Raw genomic sequence first — 17,810 nt, 5'->3', positions numbered from 1 at the left:
TCTTATAGACTTTGTTGCCTTAGTGAGAGAAACCTGACTGTTTCATAGTGGGGTTTTTTTCACTTAAATGTACCTTCATACTTACGTTGTAAAAGCTGGGTTTAGCTTAGCTCCAAGGTAGTAGGAATACAGGATGAACATTCCAATCATAAATGCAAGAAATACCATGATAAAGAGGACCATAAACTTGAAGATGTCCTTAACAGTCCTTCCAAGTGAAATCTGCAAGGGCCCAAAACTCTCATTTGCAGGCAGGATATATGCAATCCGAGAAAAGCTAAGAACAACAGCAATTGCATAAAGGCCTTCAGATATTATCTGAGGATCGGAGGGGAGCCATTTATCTCTAGCTGGAAGATATGAAATACAGGGGTAAGTATAAGGAGTTATTCATTTATCACAACGCTGAAAAATAAAACTTCATAGGATTTTTCCATAAACGTCTCTGAATTCAGCCAAGAAAAATATTTGAATAATCTGGTAGTTGCTACTCTATTCCTATTTCAAGTCAAAAATTATGAAGTTACTTTACCTTTTGCTAGAAAAAATCCTGTGCTTGAAGAAACATGATATTTTCTTCCGGTTTGCATTTTAATGTGAGCTATATAACAATAAATAATTCTTTATTGCTTTCCTTAACGTGACTGATTAGCTCTGTTAGTAAGCACTATGCTAAAGCCAGTAATTTATTCATATTTTCTGTGTTATTGATGGGAAATTAACAGCGTTCGTTGATGAATAATTTCATTTATTAATCACATCAAGTTTGCCACTGTTACAAGTTCAGGATATAACCCAGTTCCCATTGAAATCATGTAGAATGTTGCCTTTCCCTCAAAGGAAGTAAGATTATGGTTCTTACACACAACATGCACAGAAATTATTGATTTATATATAATCCATGAGTTGTTTATCATGTGAACTAATTATCTTAGCAAAAAAAGTACTGAATTAAAATGTTTTTCATACCAAAATACCATGTGATTCTAAATACGCATTTCCATATGTACAATTTCAGACTGATTATATAGCAATTAACTTAAATAACAAAACCAAGCCTGCTGTTATGTATTGAAGTTCTTAAAGCATATGCTAAAAATACACCAGCAGCAGCAAACAGAGCCTTTGCTGGTGTTGCAAACAGAGACTCATCACATCTTTAAGTACAATTTCTGCACTGCAATAACTATTTAGTACTTGTATTCTATTTGAACAGATCTTTACTACGCCAGCATCCTTCCTTCAGCAGGAAATGCTGATCGATCTTTACAAATAGGAGTAATTATCAAACAACTGAACCAACCCAAAGAAATTCATATCAAAATCTTATCTGTTGTGCACTAAATGAAGAATAAAATATAGCTTGCTAATGTTTAAAATCAGGAGGGTCAAATTTAGTACTAGAATAAACAGTTATAACCAACTTACGGACAGCTATGTTTGAACTGATTTTGTCTTTATGCCTATTGATTGGTTTTAATATGTTAGCAGATTTATTTGTCAAAAGAGCATCATAACAGCTGTTGTTTAAATAGCATAGAAACAAAGGTATTGAGGCAGGAATGGCCAGACAATGCTATGAACACAAACACATGCAAATATTCATCTTAAGGCTTCAAAATGCTTGTGCATCCTACCAGTTCTTCTACGTTAGGATCTGCGTTGCAGAGAAGTTAAACTCACCGTAAGTAAAATATTCTATTTCTGGAGGAAGTGTGACCTCAGAGAGATCACTCTCCTCAATGTAGTTGTCCACGTATTGTTGTGCTTTTGTGGCCTGCAGGAATGCCAGAAGCCTCGCTGTGAAAGCAGCAATGAAGATGGACAGCATCCCAAAATCCAGAACATTCCATAATTGCAAAATATACTCCCTGGGTCCTTCCAGCCACAGCTCTTTGCATTCTGACCACATCATACCTGCATCAAGAAATGAAACAAAGCAATGCTGGCCGAACTCTTTTCATTTAAAATCTCAGCATTCCCCCTTTTTGTGAAACTAGGTGGTACCAGTGGAGCAAAAATTCACTTATTTTTAGTGTCACAGCACTATCATACACCTTGAGCGAGTCTCTCTTGGTTTCAATAGGGTTGATTAAAGGGCAAGGTATTAATTGATAAGCAGGGATGAAGCTCAGACATCACCACATAGAGCAGCGTAGAGCCACTACTTTGCAAATATTACAGGCTAACAAGATAACAGGACGCTGTGCTTCTTAAGAAGGAAAAATGTTAAATGAGGGGAAAAGAACTCCTGTCGTTTCCTTACCATTTACATTCATAAAACAATTCTGGTTTGGAAGGATTAATTTTAACAGAGGAGTACAACTACCCAGCTACACCGATGATTCAATGTAAATGGCATAATTATACTACCAGTTCTCCACCTTACAGAATAAGATGATTTTCTGCACATAAGGTGAAATTTGGCTATCTGTAATTCAGTTTTCTCACTCAAATGAATCTCTGGGGAGAAGCTTATGTAGGATTAATCTGGGTCACAAGCTCATCATAACCTAGGGATGTAGCTGTTGGCAATCAAGGCTTTATTTTTTACTTTTAGAGTTGTAGGGAAAATAATAAAAAAAAAATAGAACAAGAAAAATAAACTAAAAAAAACCCAAACACAACAAAAAAACCCCGAACAACAAAACTACAACCCCACACCTTTTTTTCTTTTACTCCTGGTCGGGTAATTCAGAAGGGTAACTGCTGCCATCCCAACAACAGGCAAAAAAGCTATGCACTGGATTGACTTGAGGCTGATTGTCTCACAGCGACTGATTCCGAGACCACCAAAAGCTCAGTCCTTGCTTTCTGTCAAAATGAAGAGGCTGCTCCCCACAAGGACCTGCTGGGACTCCCAAAAGGCAGCATACACGCGATACGCATCTCCCTACCCCAATACGGTTTAAGAGAAAGCAGGGCTTAAGCCAGGAGATACAGGTGATTCAAAAGGCAGAGCGAGGCACCAGCAAGTAGCAGTCACAGTAACACCTTTTCGTCTTCCACAGCCCATAAAAGCTGAGAACGCTTCATTATCATGTGGCTAAATTGACATTGTGCTGCGTAAAGCACCTGACCCTGATGAAATGCCAGAAGATAGCATTTCCTGCCACACGGAGTTTCAAACTGGCTGACAGCTGATCAAGTTTCGCGAAAAAAAAAAAGAACTGAATAATGAGAAGTGACTCATTAGCCCCTTGACACTCTGTGTAGAGACTGTGATGTCCCCAAATGCTACCTTGGCAGCACTGTCACATCAGCACTGATGTGCTAGCACACTAACACCAAGCAGGAGGAACTCCTGACCTTCCGGCATGTATAGCAGTGTAGTCTTCCTGATAGTATTTAAGAAAACCACTTCAGTAAAGTATAATTTCTGTGGTGTTCTCTTCAGCAAACCTGAGCTCCTGTTACAAATGCCAGGCTCACCAAACCGTGCAGAAAATCAGCAAACAAAATTTTACCCCACACTGCAAGAGGGAGCAGCACAGAGATGCTCTCATCAGTTCTATAGCACAGTTATCTGCCCTAAGGGATTATTCTGGAGCAAAGATACAGGACCTGGGCTCCTCTCCTTTCTTTTACAATTTATATCTGCAGGAAAAGAGCTGACATAAAGATGAAGGGGTGATGTACCTACCAAGTACCCATACCATGATCAGCATTTCCGTCCAAGTGAACTGGGTGGTCTTCACTCTAAAGATCTGCTTAGGGTAATCAGTAACAGTGACGTTCGGTAGCGTTGTTATACCCTCAAATCTGTCTGAAGCATTGAACACCAGCAGGCCTAGGAAAATAATGAAGGATGCTGCATGTGCCACAAATTTCATAAATGGGCTTCGAAGAATTCTTCCAAGCTGCAAAGGTAGAATGAAAGCAGTCACTCAGTTTTCTCAAAGAAACAAGCTCTTTCATCAGGTATTTCAGAAGTATAACAGGCTATTTGGAGCTCAGGACAGTCTCAAACTTGATTTTTAAAGGATACTTTTCCAAGTGCAGCAACTATGACTCTACCATTTCAGACAAAAGTCTCTCAAAGTCAGCCTCAGGGAGAGGCTGTTCTCTTAGAGAGTGTTTGTGTTATTCCACAAACTCTAGATGGCAATGTTCGAAGGGAAACAATCTGAAGAATTACAAACGTCCCATGGCTGTGACCCGAAAGAGTTTGACCTACTGCGCACAGATACCAATGGGGACCAGAAGCAACCCCATGGAGAAGAAATAAATCCCCACGTAGCAAAATGCCTTCTCTACCAACAAGGGTGTACTACTAGCTTGTCTATGACTATAGCTCTAGGAAAAATTACAGGCTCATCTCCTCTCTGGCTACTGTATTCCACCCACAGGATGTTCAGAGCTCTAAGCGCCAAATACTTGTGTCTACTAAAAACAGTGACTGCTCCATCACTATGGACTAAGGAGGACAAGATCAGAAATATTAACCTTTTCAAATAAATTAAGCCGATTTCATTCACATCTGCACCTGGTAGAAGGACAAAACAACAACAGCAGAGTCAGTCCATCTACAGCAGAAGAAAGGACCGACTGCCTCCAGAATACGCACTGGAAAGGGCAATGTGCCTGCTGCTGTTACTCTGCATGAAAAGGAACAGTCTGTGATCCCATCACTACTAACCTTATCCTGCAAGCCAGCATCAGAAGTGCCAGGCTTTAAGCCCTCTCCTCTGAGAGCAATACTACCGCTATCCTTTATTTAGGCAGGAAAGGTCTTGTTTGGCCAGTGTCGCTGCGACTCCCCACTCAAAACAAGCAGGTGTCAGTGAGGCTGTGCCACAGGCAGCAGTCTGTGCTTTGGCTCCAGCACAGAGCTAGCACCAAGATTCCCTAATGACGCTCTTTGGAGACCTCCTGAAGAGAATACATGAGGTTTACATGTCCTTCCCAGCCTACTTCCCTGTGGGAGGACCAATACCTTTGGAATACACCCCTTTGCTGTGGCCTGGAGGGACAATACTTGTCCCACCACTGCACAAGGTGTAACAAGGTAGATGCTAGACTGACTTCTTTGTCTTAGCTGCTCCACATCTCTTAAGGTCTCCTGTCCCCTTCAGTACAACAGCACAATATCCCAGAACCATAGAATGTTTTTGATTGGAAGGGACCTTTACAGGTCATCCAGTCCAACACCCCTGCAGGAGCAGGGACATCTTCAACTGGATCAGAGCCCCATTCAACCTGACCTTGAATGTTTCCAGGGATGGAGCCTCCACTGCCTCCCTGTGCAACCTGTTACAGTGTTTCACCATCCTCATTGTAAAAAATTTCCTCCTTATACCCAGTCTAAATCTACCCTCCTTTAATTTAAAACCATGACTCCTTGCCCTGTCACAACAGGCCTTGCTAAGAAGTCTGTCCCCATCTTCTCTATCGCTCCCTTTAAATGCTGGAAGGCTGCTAGAAGGTCTCCCTGGAGCCTTCTCTTCTCCAGGCTGAACAACCCCAACTCTCTCAGCCTGTCCTCGCATGGGAGGTGCTCCAGCCCTGGATCATTCCTGCAGCATAATATACCGCTCCATACATAACGCACACCTTTATTAATGTTCATATGGAGTTCTAAGATGATAAACTATCACATACATCACTGGTATTAAGTAATATTCCAGAATCCCTAGTGATGAGCTGCATTATCAGTTTTGTCTAAGACTAGATAAGCAAGTTCAGCAGAAGGGGAGCTGGAAGTAGCTTTCTTATTTCATGGAATGGTTTTCCTGAAACTGGGGTTACTTCCCAGCACACATGAGATAGCGTTTACTATCTGTGCAAACAATATCAGGTTCCTTTCCTGCTCCTGACCTTTCGAAGGCATTTTGAAATTACAATATCAAACAACCGATCTGAATGTACAGTACTTTCATTTGACATGAGCACTAGGAAAAATGTCAGGTGTTTCTGGCACTGGGAATTCAAGCTCAAGGACAAAAGTCACTTTTCCATATTAGGCACCAGCTAAAAATACATTAATACAGTTCTATGAGACGGAGCTGTGAGTGAGGAATATCTTTACTACTGATATTCATGGAAAGTGACATTTCAGAGAATAAGGAAAGTAACAATACTATTTTCATAAAAGTTTATCTTTATATTACATAAACATTTAACCCAGAGAAAACATCAGGTTCCCTTGGAATATGTAGGAGATAAGCAAAATCTAATCCTTTTTGAGGTGAACTAAGAGCAAAACATAAAGGAGTGGAACTCGCGTTTCTTTGCTGTACACTTGGTAAGGAAATAAAACTGAAATACCAAGTTCAGCACAGAAGTAAATTTACTTAAATTTTAAAAAATGTTAATGTGATAGAGAAATCTTCCTTCTCATTTCCCAAACATCTTTCGATGTGCTTCATTTGCAGACAATTCAGACTATAAGGATTTCAAAGAAACTGCTGTTATTTTCATTATGAGACCATCATAATAGCTGGAAGCACTCATATATTTTTATGTACTTTTAAAGAGGTAGGAGTTTACAGTTATGCTCTTTTATGAATATACTCTACCATACGGTTGGAGTTCGGTGTTTAATTTAACATCTGCTTTAGGGTTCACCTGGTAAACGGACCTCCCAGGGCAAGAATAACAAATATTTTACTTAATCTTAAGTTTTGCAGCAGTGAAGTCAACAGATGTTCTGCTACTGGTTTATATGGGAACAGCATCAGATCTTGAGATGCCATCAGAGGAGACCTAATACAGAATCTGGGTGCTGACGTTTAAAAAAAATCTATTTTACCAATACAAATACAATTACACAGCAGAGATTGTAAGAGCACGGTCTACAGAAATAAATATATATATAAATACATATAAAGCTCTGAGAGAAGTTTTTCTTCCTTTCTTTAAACTTCGTGATTTATTTTCATGCTTCATCACTGTGGTCCCCTCTGTACAGTGCAAACAAAACAAACAGCGTCTTTTGGCTCAAGACTAGATATTACTAAAAATATATCACTAATTAGTTAAAATTTGGAAGCAGCAGAATCAGAGGTACAATACTGCATTTTGAATGCCAGAAACTGAAAAACAGCTCCCAGAACAGTACAAAAAATGTAATTTATAAAATTCAGTACCCTGCTACATGGTGCAATCCAATAACCGATGGCCAAAAATGGAAGGCCCAATGCCACAACCAGCACAACCAGACACTTGATAGCTATGGTCTGCTCCCGTAATCCTGAGAGATTTTCATACCAGATAGTCAGTAGCTGTTGCTGACAGTTCGGATGGGCTACAAACTGTAAAGAAAAAGAAAGAAAAGCAAGGCATGTTATAATATATAAGGAGAATTATATAACTGCTACATGATCATGGTAAGTATCTGGTGTTACTTTACACCTTAAGAACTATGTTCTCCTTTCCTTTGAAATAAAGGTTAACAAGCAAAGAAGAAATGGCTGAGTTGATTTAAAGCAGCACTTTGAGGACAAGGTTGCACATGTGGACAGCCATCGCTGACAGAAGCCTTCTATGTGTGATTAGATCCCGACTGGATCCTGTCGGAGTTGAACCTCAGTCCTAACTTCCAAGGGTTTCTCAGCAAATCAAGCTGATCCGAGGTACGTGCAGAATTTTTGCGGAGACTCACAGTTCTGCTCTGATCAAAGGAAATAAATGAAGCAAGAGTACAGCATGGAATTGTAAGCCTCCCCAGAACACGGAGATGAATAATGAGCAGGTGTCTTCTCTCCTACTGCCATCAGTGGTGCTAGCTATGATCTCTACTTAGATGGACTTGGGATGTGAAAAATAGTCAGAAGCCCCTTTTCAGCAGTTTTACATTTAGTGGAAAATAAAATTTAGGATTCAGTAACTCGAGGAAATTCCATTCCGCGAACCAGATGAAAAGATGACCTTACGGTTTTGATGATGCTCTAAGGACTTTGTAATAGATTGTCTTTTGCTGTAGATCTTTGTGTTTTCTCTAAGTTTATGCCTTTGATTCTATCTCAGCTGAAAAATCAAGTCCTCAAATATGTCTTTTCAAAAATAACTTTTCCTTTTTCACTATGTTAAGACTTTAAAGGACCCTGATCGTTATCACTATGCAGTCTTATGCTATTTGTTATGTTTTAATCAGTTAAAAGCTTAACCACACACTGCAGAAGGCTCAAATCAGATCTGACATGTACACTTTAACTAAAAATATAAACATTTCTGTGATTTCTAAGAAAGATAATTTTATTTTTAATGAATTCTTTTATGAGATGTTCCCTTTATCTTTGCTGATTAGTTTACATTATTATTAATCAGCAGTAAGTATTCGCTCATTTATTTCTATAGCAAAAGGACCAAAAGGTAGCAAAAATAATAGAGGAAACCACAAGAATAGATGTAAACAAATATCTGAATAAATATAGCCTGATAAAATAACTAAAAGTTGATATATTCAGGTATTTAAACAGCAGTTTGTCAGCAAACTGACCTGATTGTCAGCAGTCTAAGCATACACAGCTAACACTGAATTTCAATTCATTTCATGTCGGGCCATTTTTGGAATGTTTAACCCTATATCCAATTTTTGTTTCTTGTACCCAGACACGTGAAAGATGATTTTCGAATATACTTACTTTCTTTTGACCTAACTCTCACGTCTGCTGAAGTCAATGGTAAAATTTCAACTGACCTTAACTAAGCAGAGCAAAGACATCATCAAGGATGCAAACTCTTGTGAACAACTGCTTGAACACAGCAGAGGGGAAACCAGACAAACATCAAGAGAAATAAATAGGGCATCAAGTGAATTTATTAGGACATAGTTATGACGAGATAATCAAACAAGTGGAAAAATAGGCTTAGTGCTAATGCTACACAACTTCTCACACAGTCACTACAACACAAAGTTGTTCTCCTGAGCCTTTTGTATAAGTTTCACTCATCCTTAGCTTCCACAAACTCTTCCTTAAGTGTTCCAAAATTAAAAGGCAGCAGAGAGTGAAATGTTAGGATACTAAACCGGCACATATTAAGAACTTAGTATGCACTAAATAAAAAGTCAACTTCCATTTCTCCCCTGCACAGCAAATCCATGCAAATGTTATTTTCCTAGCTTCAGTAAGATTCTGGTATGTTCACAGGGAAAGGGAATGATTTCCAAGTTAATTAGGGAATGATAAAACATGCTGCTGCCAACAACTGCATTTGGTTAGCTATGCCTTGAACTATATTTTATTAAAATCACTTTTGGTCGAGTTTGTTGAAGGCTGAGCATGTATTGCTTGATTTTTAAATTGAGCAATAATTAAATTAAATCCTATTGTATTCCATTAGGATGCAGCTATGTGGACAGAGACTGTACCAACACTCCACCAGGATCACGTCGTGTAACAGGAGCGCGTAGCCCATGCTGGGTGCTGCTACGGAAGAAACATAAGACACGGGAGGGAAAAATCCTCTAGCTCCCTGTATTCTTTGTCCATCATATTTACATTTCCAGTTAAATTCATTTCTAAAGTGTTACCACACTCATTATTATCACTATAACTAATATACCATGTCCTGTGAGACTGCCACATCACAAGAGCACATGGGACATGGCACTGTGATCTAGTGGGATGTCCCGGCCCATGGCACGCTGGATGGAACTGGATGATCTTTAAGGTCCCTTCCAACCCAAACTATTCTACGATTCTATGAGTTAAGCACAAGGACAAAGAGCCTACTTAGGACAGCAATTTGAAGAAATCTTGTAATATACTTGTCAGATTGCTCGACAATAACTAGAACACTGGAGCAAAGAATGCTAGGCAGTTTCACAAAAAGGATTTGCAAATAATTCTAATAGATCTGATAATCCACGTTGGGTTAAGAGTGAGATTTGATCCGAGTTGCTTGTACTAAAAAAAAGTAAATGAAAAATACTGTAAGCCTTGGTTATCCATTTTATTATCCCTTGTGCTCTGTTGAGATCATAATATACTATATACTCTGCTGTTTGCCAGGTCTTGCCTGCAAAACTCCATTTATATTCCAGATCTCATTAAAAAGTGCATACAGTAGTACAATAGGGCAGACTTCTTAAAAAAAAAAACAAAACACCCAACAAATTAAATCATTGGCAATGAAAACAAGGAACATTATAACTCTCAAAAGGAGGAATCTGAAGCTGTTGCTTCCCTTTATAAAGTTTGTGCAATCTTTGTATTTTAATCTACTTTGCTCTAAAACAGAAGTCCTAAAGTATTTTGGGGTGTGATTTATTAACCAAGTAGATCACAGGTTAATGCAGTTTGTACCTATAGTGGAATGGTCAAAAGTCTTTTAAAGAATTAATGTCAGCTTGAACTGTGTTTATATGCTTTTTATTAGGCTGTCACCTTTGAAGCTCACGCACCATAAAAACTGCCAGCCTGGCCCATTCAAAAAAAGTTGTTTTGAATTTTTGTGCGTTTCTGCATTCTGGCAGATGCCCTTGGTCTCTTCTTTTGCTAAAATAAATGTCACTCTCGACTCAGGACATCTAGGGATAAATCCCACAGCAGATGAACTGTGGCCAAAGACATGGTGTAAATAATTATTTCAAATTACAAGGTCATTTTTAAAAAGCAGGTTTAAAACTGTAGGGAAGAGGAGAGAGAAGAAATGCATCATTCTGTCTGTTACCACAGGGAATAGGAAGAAACAGCAAGAAGATTTAAGGGAGGTCGCCTGAGGCTATGGATCAGCCCACAGGCCCTCTTGCATCTCATCCAGAGCTGGGAACTGGTTTAATCCTCCTGGTCTACCAACATTTTGATCTGATGCTGAGAGGACATCTGCCGGTGCTGTAATTTCCCCCCCAAAGGGGAGACTTTAGTGAATAAGATGCCAGCGGTTATGACAAGTTCTTTTCTGGCAGAAAGTCTAAGGGCTCTTGAGAAGATCTTAGCAATTTATTTAACTGTTGGCAACTGCACAACATGCACCACTTCCAAGCCTTCAGAGCAACTCATGTCACTTCATCCATCGACAGAAGCTCTGGATTTCATCTTTCTCTCCAGCTCTGCTGAAATAGTTGAATTTATGTTTTTGTCATTTTTATTTTCAGCAACTGCATCCTCTCCTATTGTCTTTTTCCACCTGTATTCCTGTGTGTCCTCCCCAGCTTCATCTCCTCTGAGGACAGCAGATTCATTTCATATTGCACCTGCCAATCACACCATCTTACAACCTTGTTCCTTCTGCATTTCTCTTTTTTCATCCTAACTTCCACGCAGTTTCTAACTTTTCATCATATGCTGATCTTATTATCACATTTATTTGATATTTTAGGATCCAATCCAAACCCCAGTGAACAACAAAGATGCATGACGACAGTGTCTGGTCGCTAAAAAAAATCTGATTTTTAATTTAGCTGCTCTTCTAGGCATAATAGACTGTAACACTTCAGATTGATGTCAATGAACCAAGTCATCAGCATGGAAATATTTTTTCCATACAACTAAGAGTGATTATAATGTTATTCATTCCTAACATCCTAATGACTGAGTTTAGACATAGGAGGAACAGTAACTGACACACTCTGATACACAAACATCCAACATACAAAGGGGATTTTGAATCCTCCTTCCTATCTATCAATTCCAAACTTCAGTGTTTGAAAATTAAATCCCGTGATTTTACTCAAACTTTTACTGATTTCACTTGGAAATTCCAGTCCGATTTTCATCTCCGCAAGAACTGCAGAACTTGGCCCAGAGTCAGCCACTTCTCTGAAATTTTGCTGGCAATCTAAAGACAGAGCTAAGACACAATACTAAAAGCACTACTGCTGCAGCAATTCAGCGTACAGAGCAAGACCACTTGTTTTAACTAATTTTTCTGATTGTTTTTAATTGCCTGTCACTATCTGGGCTGCAGTTTCAGCCTGAACCTTACATCCTGTTTACAAGATAAGCTACACTTCAATGCAGTGCCGAGGGTATTAAGTGCGAGAGTTTCATTACTAATAGAATTAAAAACTCCATTTCCCTCGCAGGGAACTTTTAGACACATTTGCTCGCTTGTCAGATGCCTTTTCCTGTCTCTCCTCTCTCTGCAAAGGGCATACGGCTCATTAACCATTTCATGGACTTGCAGTTCCATTTGGCTGTACTATCTGCCTTGCAACAGGGAACTGACCTTAACGCGGCTGACCCAGACACGCAGCTAGAAATACTGAAAGCCAAGACAGATCAGCCACATCCCTGTCTTCTTCCTACGGTTATTGGGTTGAAAGCATCCCATTGTGGAGTTCCCACATCCGAATCTGTTCTGCAGGCAGAATATCGCTACAATCTGCCACAGCTGTAATGAAGCCAATCCCAGCATCAAAGAATTCCACAGAGTATTTCCTTGCTCACTCCTTGTCATGCCCTCTGTAATGACCATTTACAGCAAACGGTACATGTATGAATATGGCAACCACTATGCAGCGCCCATTTATTTCCTTCCACCAAGGCCACTGGTCTTGTAGGTTCTGAACTGTGTGTGTCACAGATTGGAGTCAAAACTTTGAGTTTACCTACAAATAATCTCCTGTAAGAGACGAGAACAGTTTTGCTACATGGAGTCATCTTTCTTTGTACTATGTAGGTTTTTGTTATTCTTAACAGACCTCCGTGGTCCTTTGCTCAGCAATGAATTTAATCTGTGACAACAACCTCTTAGAAGAAAACTTGTCTTCAGCAGGGAAGTTGAGACACAAGTCTCAGCAGAGGTTCGGTAACATTAAGATCCAACAGCATAAGGAATTCATACTTAATTTTGATATGGCACCATCCTTCACTGTGCCATTCTTTTAAATTAAATTTAACACTTGTATAATTTCACCTTGAATTTTGTTAATTCATGTGCATTTATCTACTGTAGACCAATTCTATATTGGGAAAAATGATTTGCTGTTTGGGATCTGGATTTACATTTTTTTGTTAATCACCTTTCGGGGACATAATAAATACCATCGTTCCCCAGTTGTTCTGGCAGGTTGCTTACAATTCATTTTATATGGCAGATTGGCTCAACAGGCGGCCACAGACTGCAGCGTTATTTATTCTGAAAGACACAAGACTTCTTGCAGAGATGAGGAAACGATAATGGCTGTTAAGAATGGAAACTATGCTAGTCATGTAAACAGCTATCTGTAAATAATATATAGGCATTGCTGTATTTCTTGAGTCCTCTCACAGTTAAGACACAGTATTAACTGTTTTCTGTGCTAAGGTATTGGGATCTTGAAAGAACAACATAGCTGTATACTGAAAACTGCTACAATAAATGGATATGGATTATGTCAAATATGTGATACACAGCTCCATTTTTCAACACATGGCATTCATTCACAACACAACTATTCATTAGAAATTACTTTGAGAGAGGCATGAACTGAAAACGCACTGCACTTTACAGAACACCTCTAAATACATACGTGCAAAGATGGAGAACTGAAATTATTAACTAGCCACAAATATATTCCATATATTTTCAGGAATGAATATAAAAGTACTTTTTAAACTAACACACACAGTAAATCATGTAGAATTTCTCTCTACAACCAGCTGCGGATGAGTGTTTGATTTACTGCTACACTTTAAAATAAATTAAAAAATAATATACTTAATGACAACTTAGGTGTTCTCTTTTCCTATTTCAAAGTAGTAAAAGGAAGACCTGTCTTTCAAAAAAAGACCTATATGCTGACAGGAACACTAGTAGAAAGCAGCAAGACTTACTTCCCAGAACTTACTTGCCCAATTAAGTTACTTAAGACAGAAAGCAAAGGTAATAAGATACAGCAAACAACCCAGTTCTTTTCATTAGTTGAAACCAACACTTTCACAAACAGAGCCTTCTTTTCAGATTAGATCTCATCTCATAAACCGGCAGGAAGGCAACATCCTTACTTTTACTGAGTGAAAATCTGGCTCCACGGAAACCTTTTCTTTTGGTTTAACAAGGAGATAGATCTGACCAACTGTGTATGACCTTGCTAGCACAGCTGATTCATGTCATTAAAATCTCCTGCCAATTCTTAGCTGTGGAAAGCAGATTAAACTAAACTCCTTCACTGTCATCTCCTTCTGCCTTGTGAGAATCTTGATTACACACACTACGTCTCAGTAACGCATCTGAACACCCGTTTGTAACGCCTGGCGACTAATGAGAGGGCACCACATTCCCGTTACACTGTCTGAAGGCACTGGAGTTACCTTTTTAACTTCATACTTAATAGCCAGCTTCACACGGCTCAGTGACGCTCTGTGTCTCTGCGCTTCAACTGGCTCTGAATTCAAATCCCCGTTCAGAATGGCCTCCACTTCTTCTGAGTCTCGGCAGAGATCAAGAACACCGACAACAAAATCCTTGCACTGCATGGACAGCTTGCGGTAGTCATTCTGAAACAGAAGGGTAAGAGAAAATGGCCCATGACGAACAGGCTTAGGAGTCAACGGCAAGGAAAAAAGAACTTGTACAAGTTGCTAAAACTTAATAGTGTGTGATTTTTACACAGTATGTCAAGCTAGGAGTGTATCAGACATTTCAGAGCTCTTGTACAGTAGAATCACTTCTTCTCTGCCAGGAGGCAGCCACTAGAACAGAAGATGATGACAGCTGTTTAACAGAGCATGGGAACATTACATAAGAGTGTGATGAAAATAACCCAGATGGGCAGCAAGGGGAAGTGGAATGGACAAATAAGAATTGCACAAACAAACCAGGATCAGAACTCTTGAAATACTCACCTCACCCTTGCAAAACCTTTGCACACAATTAATGAAATAACTCTTACAGGGTTGTCTCCCAGGCTACAAATACATTTCTGCTCTTTCTGCACGGCTAAAATCATTGCATACTCTTTACTCTGACATATACAAGGTTCATTTCCCACCTTTTTTCCCTCCTCTGCTTCCCACTTACCCTTGGAACCGCTTCACACCCAGCACTGTGTGCAGTAGGCAAACAGTGCATAGAAAAACCGTGGCATAAACTTGGAGAGAAGTGTTTTGGGGAAAATATCCCAATTTTCCTGTATAGGCAAAGCAGAAACCAGCTCATTCAAAGGACAGTTCAAAGAAATGAGGCTCCTGAGTCATTCCCTAAAGGACAATCTTTCCACTGACAACATACCTGAACTACAGAGAGGCATTTCTGAAAACTTCAACCCCTTTATTTAAAATCTCTACCTACCTTTCCCTTCCTCTCTCCTTCTCTTGCCTGTCTGTATGTCACAAATCACTTCTTTCCTGAAAATTGCCTGTTACTTTTACCTCAGTCTTGTTTGTTCTCGCTCCATTGGCTTTCCCTTCCATTACCGCTAGAGTCAACAGCTCTGCTTGAATTACCTTCTGAAAGCATAGAAAACCAACATTTGTTTTCCGTCACTACAAACATTCCCCCTCCTCCTATTCAGATTCTTTTCAGACCCTAATCTTTCAGTAAAGCTCATTTTTCTCCCTCATTGCTTCCATTTTTGCACAGCATCATTGGCCACTTCCAGACTTGTAGCTCTTTGACTATAGCTGTGATGTCTTATTGTGTCACACAGGAAAAACAACTGGTCCTTACTCTTTCTATTTTTCCTCGGCATCCTTCAAGCCTCCAACACTTTGGAGCTGTGTCCTGAGTTATGACCACGTGCTGTGATCCTTCCTGTGCTGCTACTAAACTACAGCATCCAGAGTGCTGCCTTTTAAGTAGTGCCTATCTTTCAGTTGCTACCTTTAAACTTCTCTATGTTGCTCGTATGTCAAAACTGCAAAGATTTCCACCTCTTTAATCTCCTCTCTTTTCTGACAAAACGTTTGTGTTTACATTTCAAAACTTTAAGATAAAGCATGCACATGTAAACCTCTGCATTTTTGTTTATAGAATCACAGAATGGTTTCGGTTGGAAGGGGACGTAAAGACCCAGTCCCACCCCCCTGCCATGGGCAGGGACATGTCCCACTGGATCAGGTTCCTCCAAGCCTTATCCAGCCTGGCCTTGAATACCCCCAGGGATGGAGCAGCCACCACTTCTCTGGGCAACCTGTTCTAGTGCCTCACCACCCTCACAGGAAAACATTTCTTCCTAATAACTAATCTAAATCTTCCCTCTTTCAGCTTAAGACCATTACTTCTTGTCCTGTTCCTGCACTCCCTGATCAAGAGCCCCTCCCCAGCTTTCCTACAGCCCCTTTCAGAACTGGAAGCTACTCTTAAGTCTCCCTGGAGTCTTCTTTTCTCCAGGCTGAACAACTCCAACTCTCTCAGCCTGTCCTCGCATGGGAGGTGCTCCAGCCCTCGGATCACCTTCGTGACCCTAATGCCTGCACACGTCTTCCACCACCTCTGTGACATTACCTATAAGCACTTCTCTGGTATCTACTTCAGTAGAAACCTTGGTCTCCACTTTTGTCTCCATGTCCTCTCAGCTAGATTTCTCGGACTTCTTGGCTGAGATGCAGCCTCCCATTTCCTCACGTGAGGCAACAGTTGGAGGAGGAAACTCAACTGAGCCTGTCAATTCTACCTTGTTGTATAAAGTGTTATAGTGCCCAACTAAAAACAGCAGCACCTTCTTTTTAAGTTACCCCACAGCTTTTCTTCTCTTTTTTCCCCCCACTAGGACATCAAAAGACTTGTCACAGTCCTCTGCTGCTCCGTTTTTGTGTGTTTACTGTTCATTTTCAGACACTGCCTTTTTAAAGTCATTTTTGTGGGTATGGATTTTTCCTGTGGTTCTTGCCTTCTCAAAAATGGATCCTTACTGTTTCTGCCATCATAATTTTCCCATTTAATCTAATCCTTTTTTTCCTGAAAACCTCATTTTTCCCTCAGCCTAGTAACTGTTACCTTCTTGTACTGCTAGTTTTGTTACATTTTCAATTTAACATCTATAAAATGAGACAGAGGAATTAAGGTGCTTTGAAACTATAATTTCAAAGTATTTCGAGAAAAGACGAAAAAGGAGGCTGTATAGGATAACTGCAACAAATCAGCTATCAATCCCATAGGTTAGATTCAGATCTGAATCAAAATGAAACCTTACTGGAGACAAATACTACTAGGAACTGTGTTATTATGGAAGACTAACATCCTAGACTCGGAAACAACCAGTCCTAATCAGAGAGCTAAACAGGAGTCAGTTATTTCCTTTGGTCACAGATTACAAATTAATTCATTTTTCAGCGACCCAACAGGATGTAAGGTTATTTTAGATTTGTTTTTAAGGTAACCAAGAGAACAGTACAGAAGAATCAATTGTAAAAGTAATACTGGGATGCATGAACAAATTCAGGGAAAGGATAAGCAAGCATATGTATGATAGATTCAGGACTTTTAAAAAGGCAAAGTCTTGTAAGAAAGCTAGTCAAGCAGTGATGTGTACTTAAAAGCACAGAGGTCCGAATGCAGAGAAGGCTTTTAAGTGAAAGATGTGAAAGTGATTCATTATCAGATCCTACAAAGATAAAAACCCTGCAGAGGAAGACTCCAGAGTGGTGGTGAGAATAGCAGCCTTGAAAATATACAAATGAGAACAGTCTTGCTTGCCTTGTATCTTATGCTAGGAAAACTTGGTTTATTTCCCTCTCCAGCTCTTTACTTAGTTATATATTAGCAAATCAAATTTATCTCAGTCCAATTACAGAATTAAACAGACAAACGCTACCTACCTTGTAATGATGGGACCCAACTCTCAATCTTCTCTCTCTAAGGTCTTGGGTGAATACCACAAACCAGAATCTGTGCTCAGTCTCTACTTATACTTGAGAAGATACAAATGATGCCACTGGATCACTCTACATTTCCATATCCCAAACAAGGCTACCAGAACTCCACACATGGAGCATCCACGT

The 17,810-nt window shown here is 39.7% G+C and overlaps 1 protein-coding gene across 2 annotated transcripts in view; it reads right to left on the bottom strand.

Moving 5' to 3' along the window:
- Nucleotides 1-17,810, bottom strand: part of TRPC3 (transient receptor potential cation channel subfamily C member 3) — a 73,049-nt gene that overhangs the window by 9,142 nt on the left and 46,097 nt on the right. For both annotated transcript variants that reach the window (XM_054066167.1, XM_054066165.1), the window contains 5 exons: nucleotides 14,181-14,366; nucleotides 7,089-7,253; nucleotides 3,644-3,860; nucleotides 1,684-1,917; nucleotides 86-350 (listed from right to left, as the gene is read on the bottom strand). In XM_054066167.1, the coding sequence (XP_053922142.1) occupies nucleotides 86-350; nucleotides 1,684-1,917; nucleotides 3,644-3,860; nucleotides 7,089-7,253; nucleotides 14,181-14,366 (1,067 nt within the window). The remainder of the gene's footprint in view (nucleotides 1-85; nucleotides 351-1,683; nucleotides 1,918-3,643; nucleotides 3,861-7,088; nucleotides 7,254-14,180; nucleotides 14,367-17,810) is intronic.

This window comes from Cuculus canorus, chromosome 4 (assembly GCF_017976375.1).
Source record: "Cuculus canorus isolate bCucCan1 chromosome 4, bCucCan1.pri, whole genome shotgun sequence".
In the NCBI taxonomy this organism is placed as follows: domain Eukaryota; kingdom Metazoa; phylum Chordata; class Aves; order Cuculiformes; family Cuculidae; genus Cuculus; species Cuculus canorus.
This window is presented reverse-complemented; position numbering and strand designations above follow the sequence as displayed.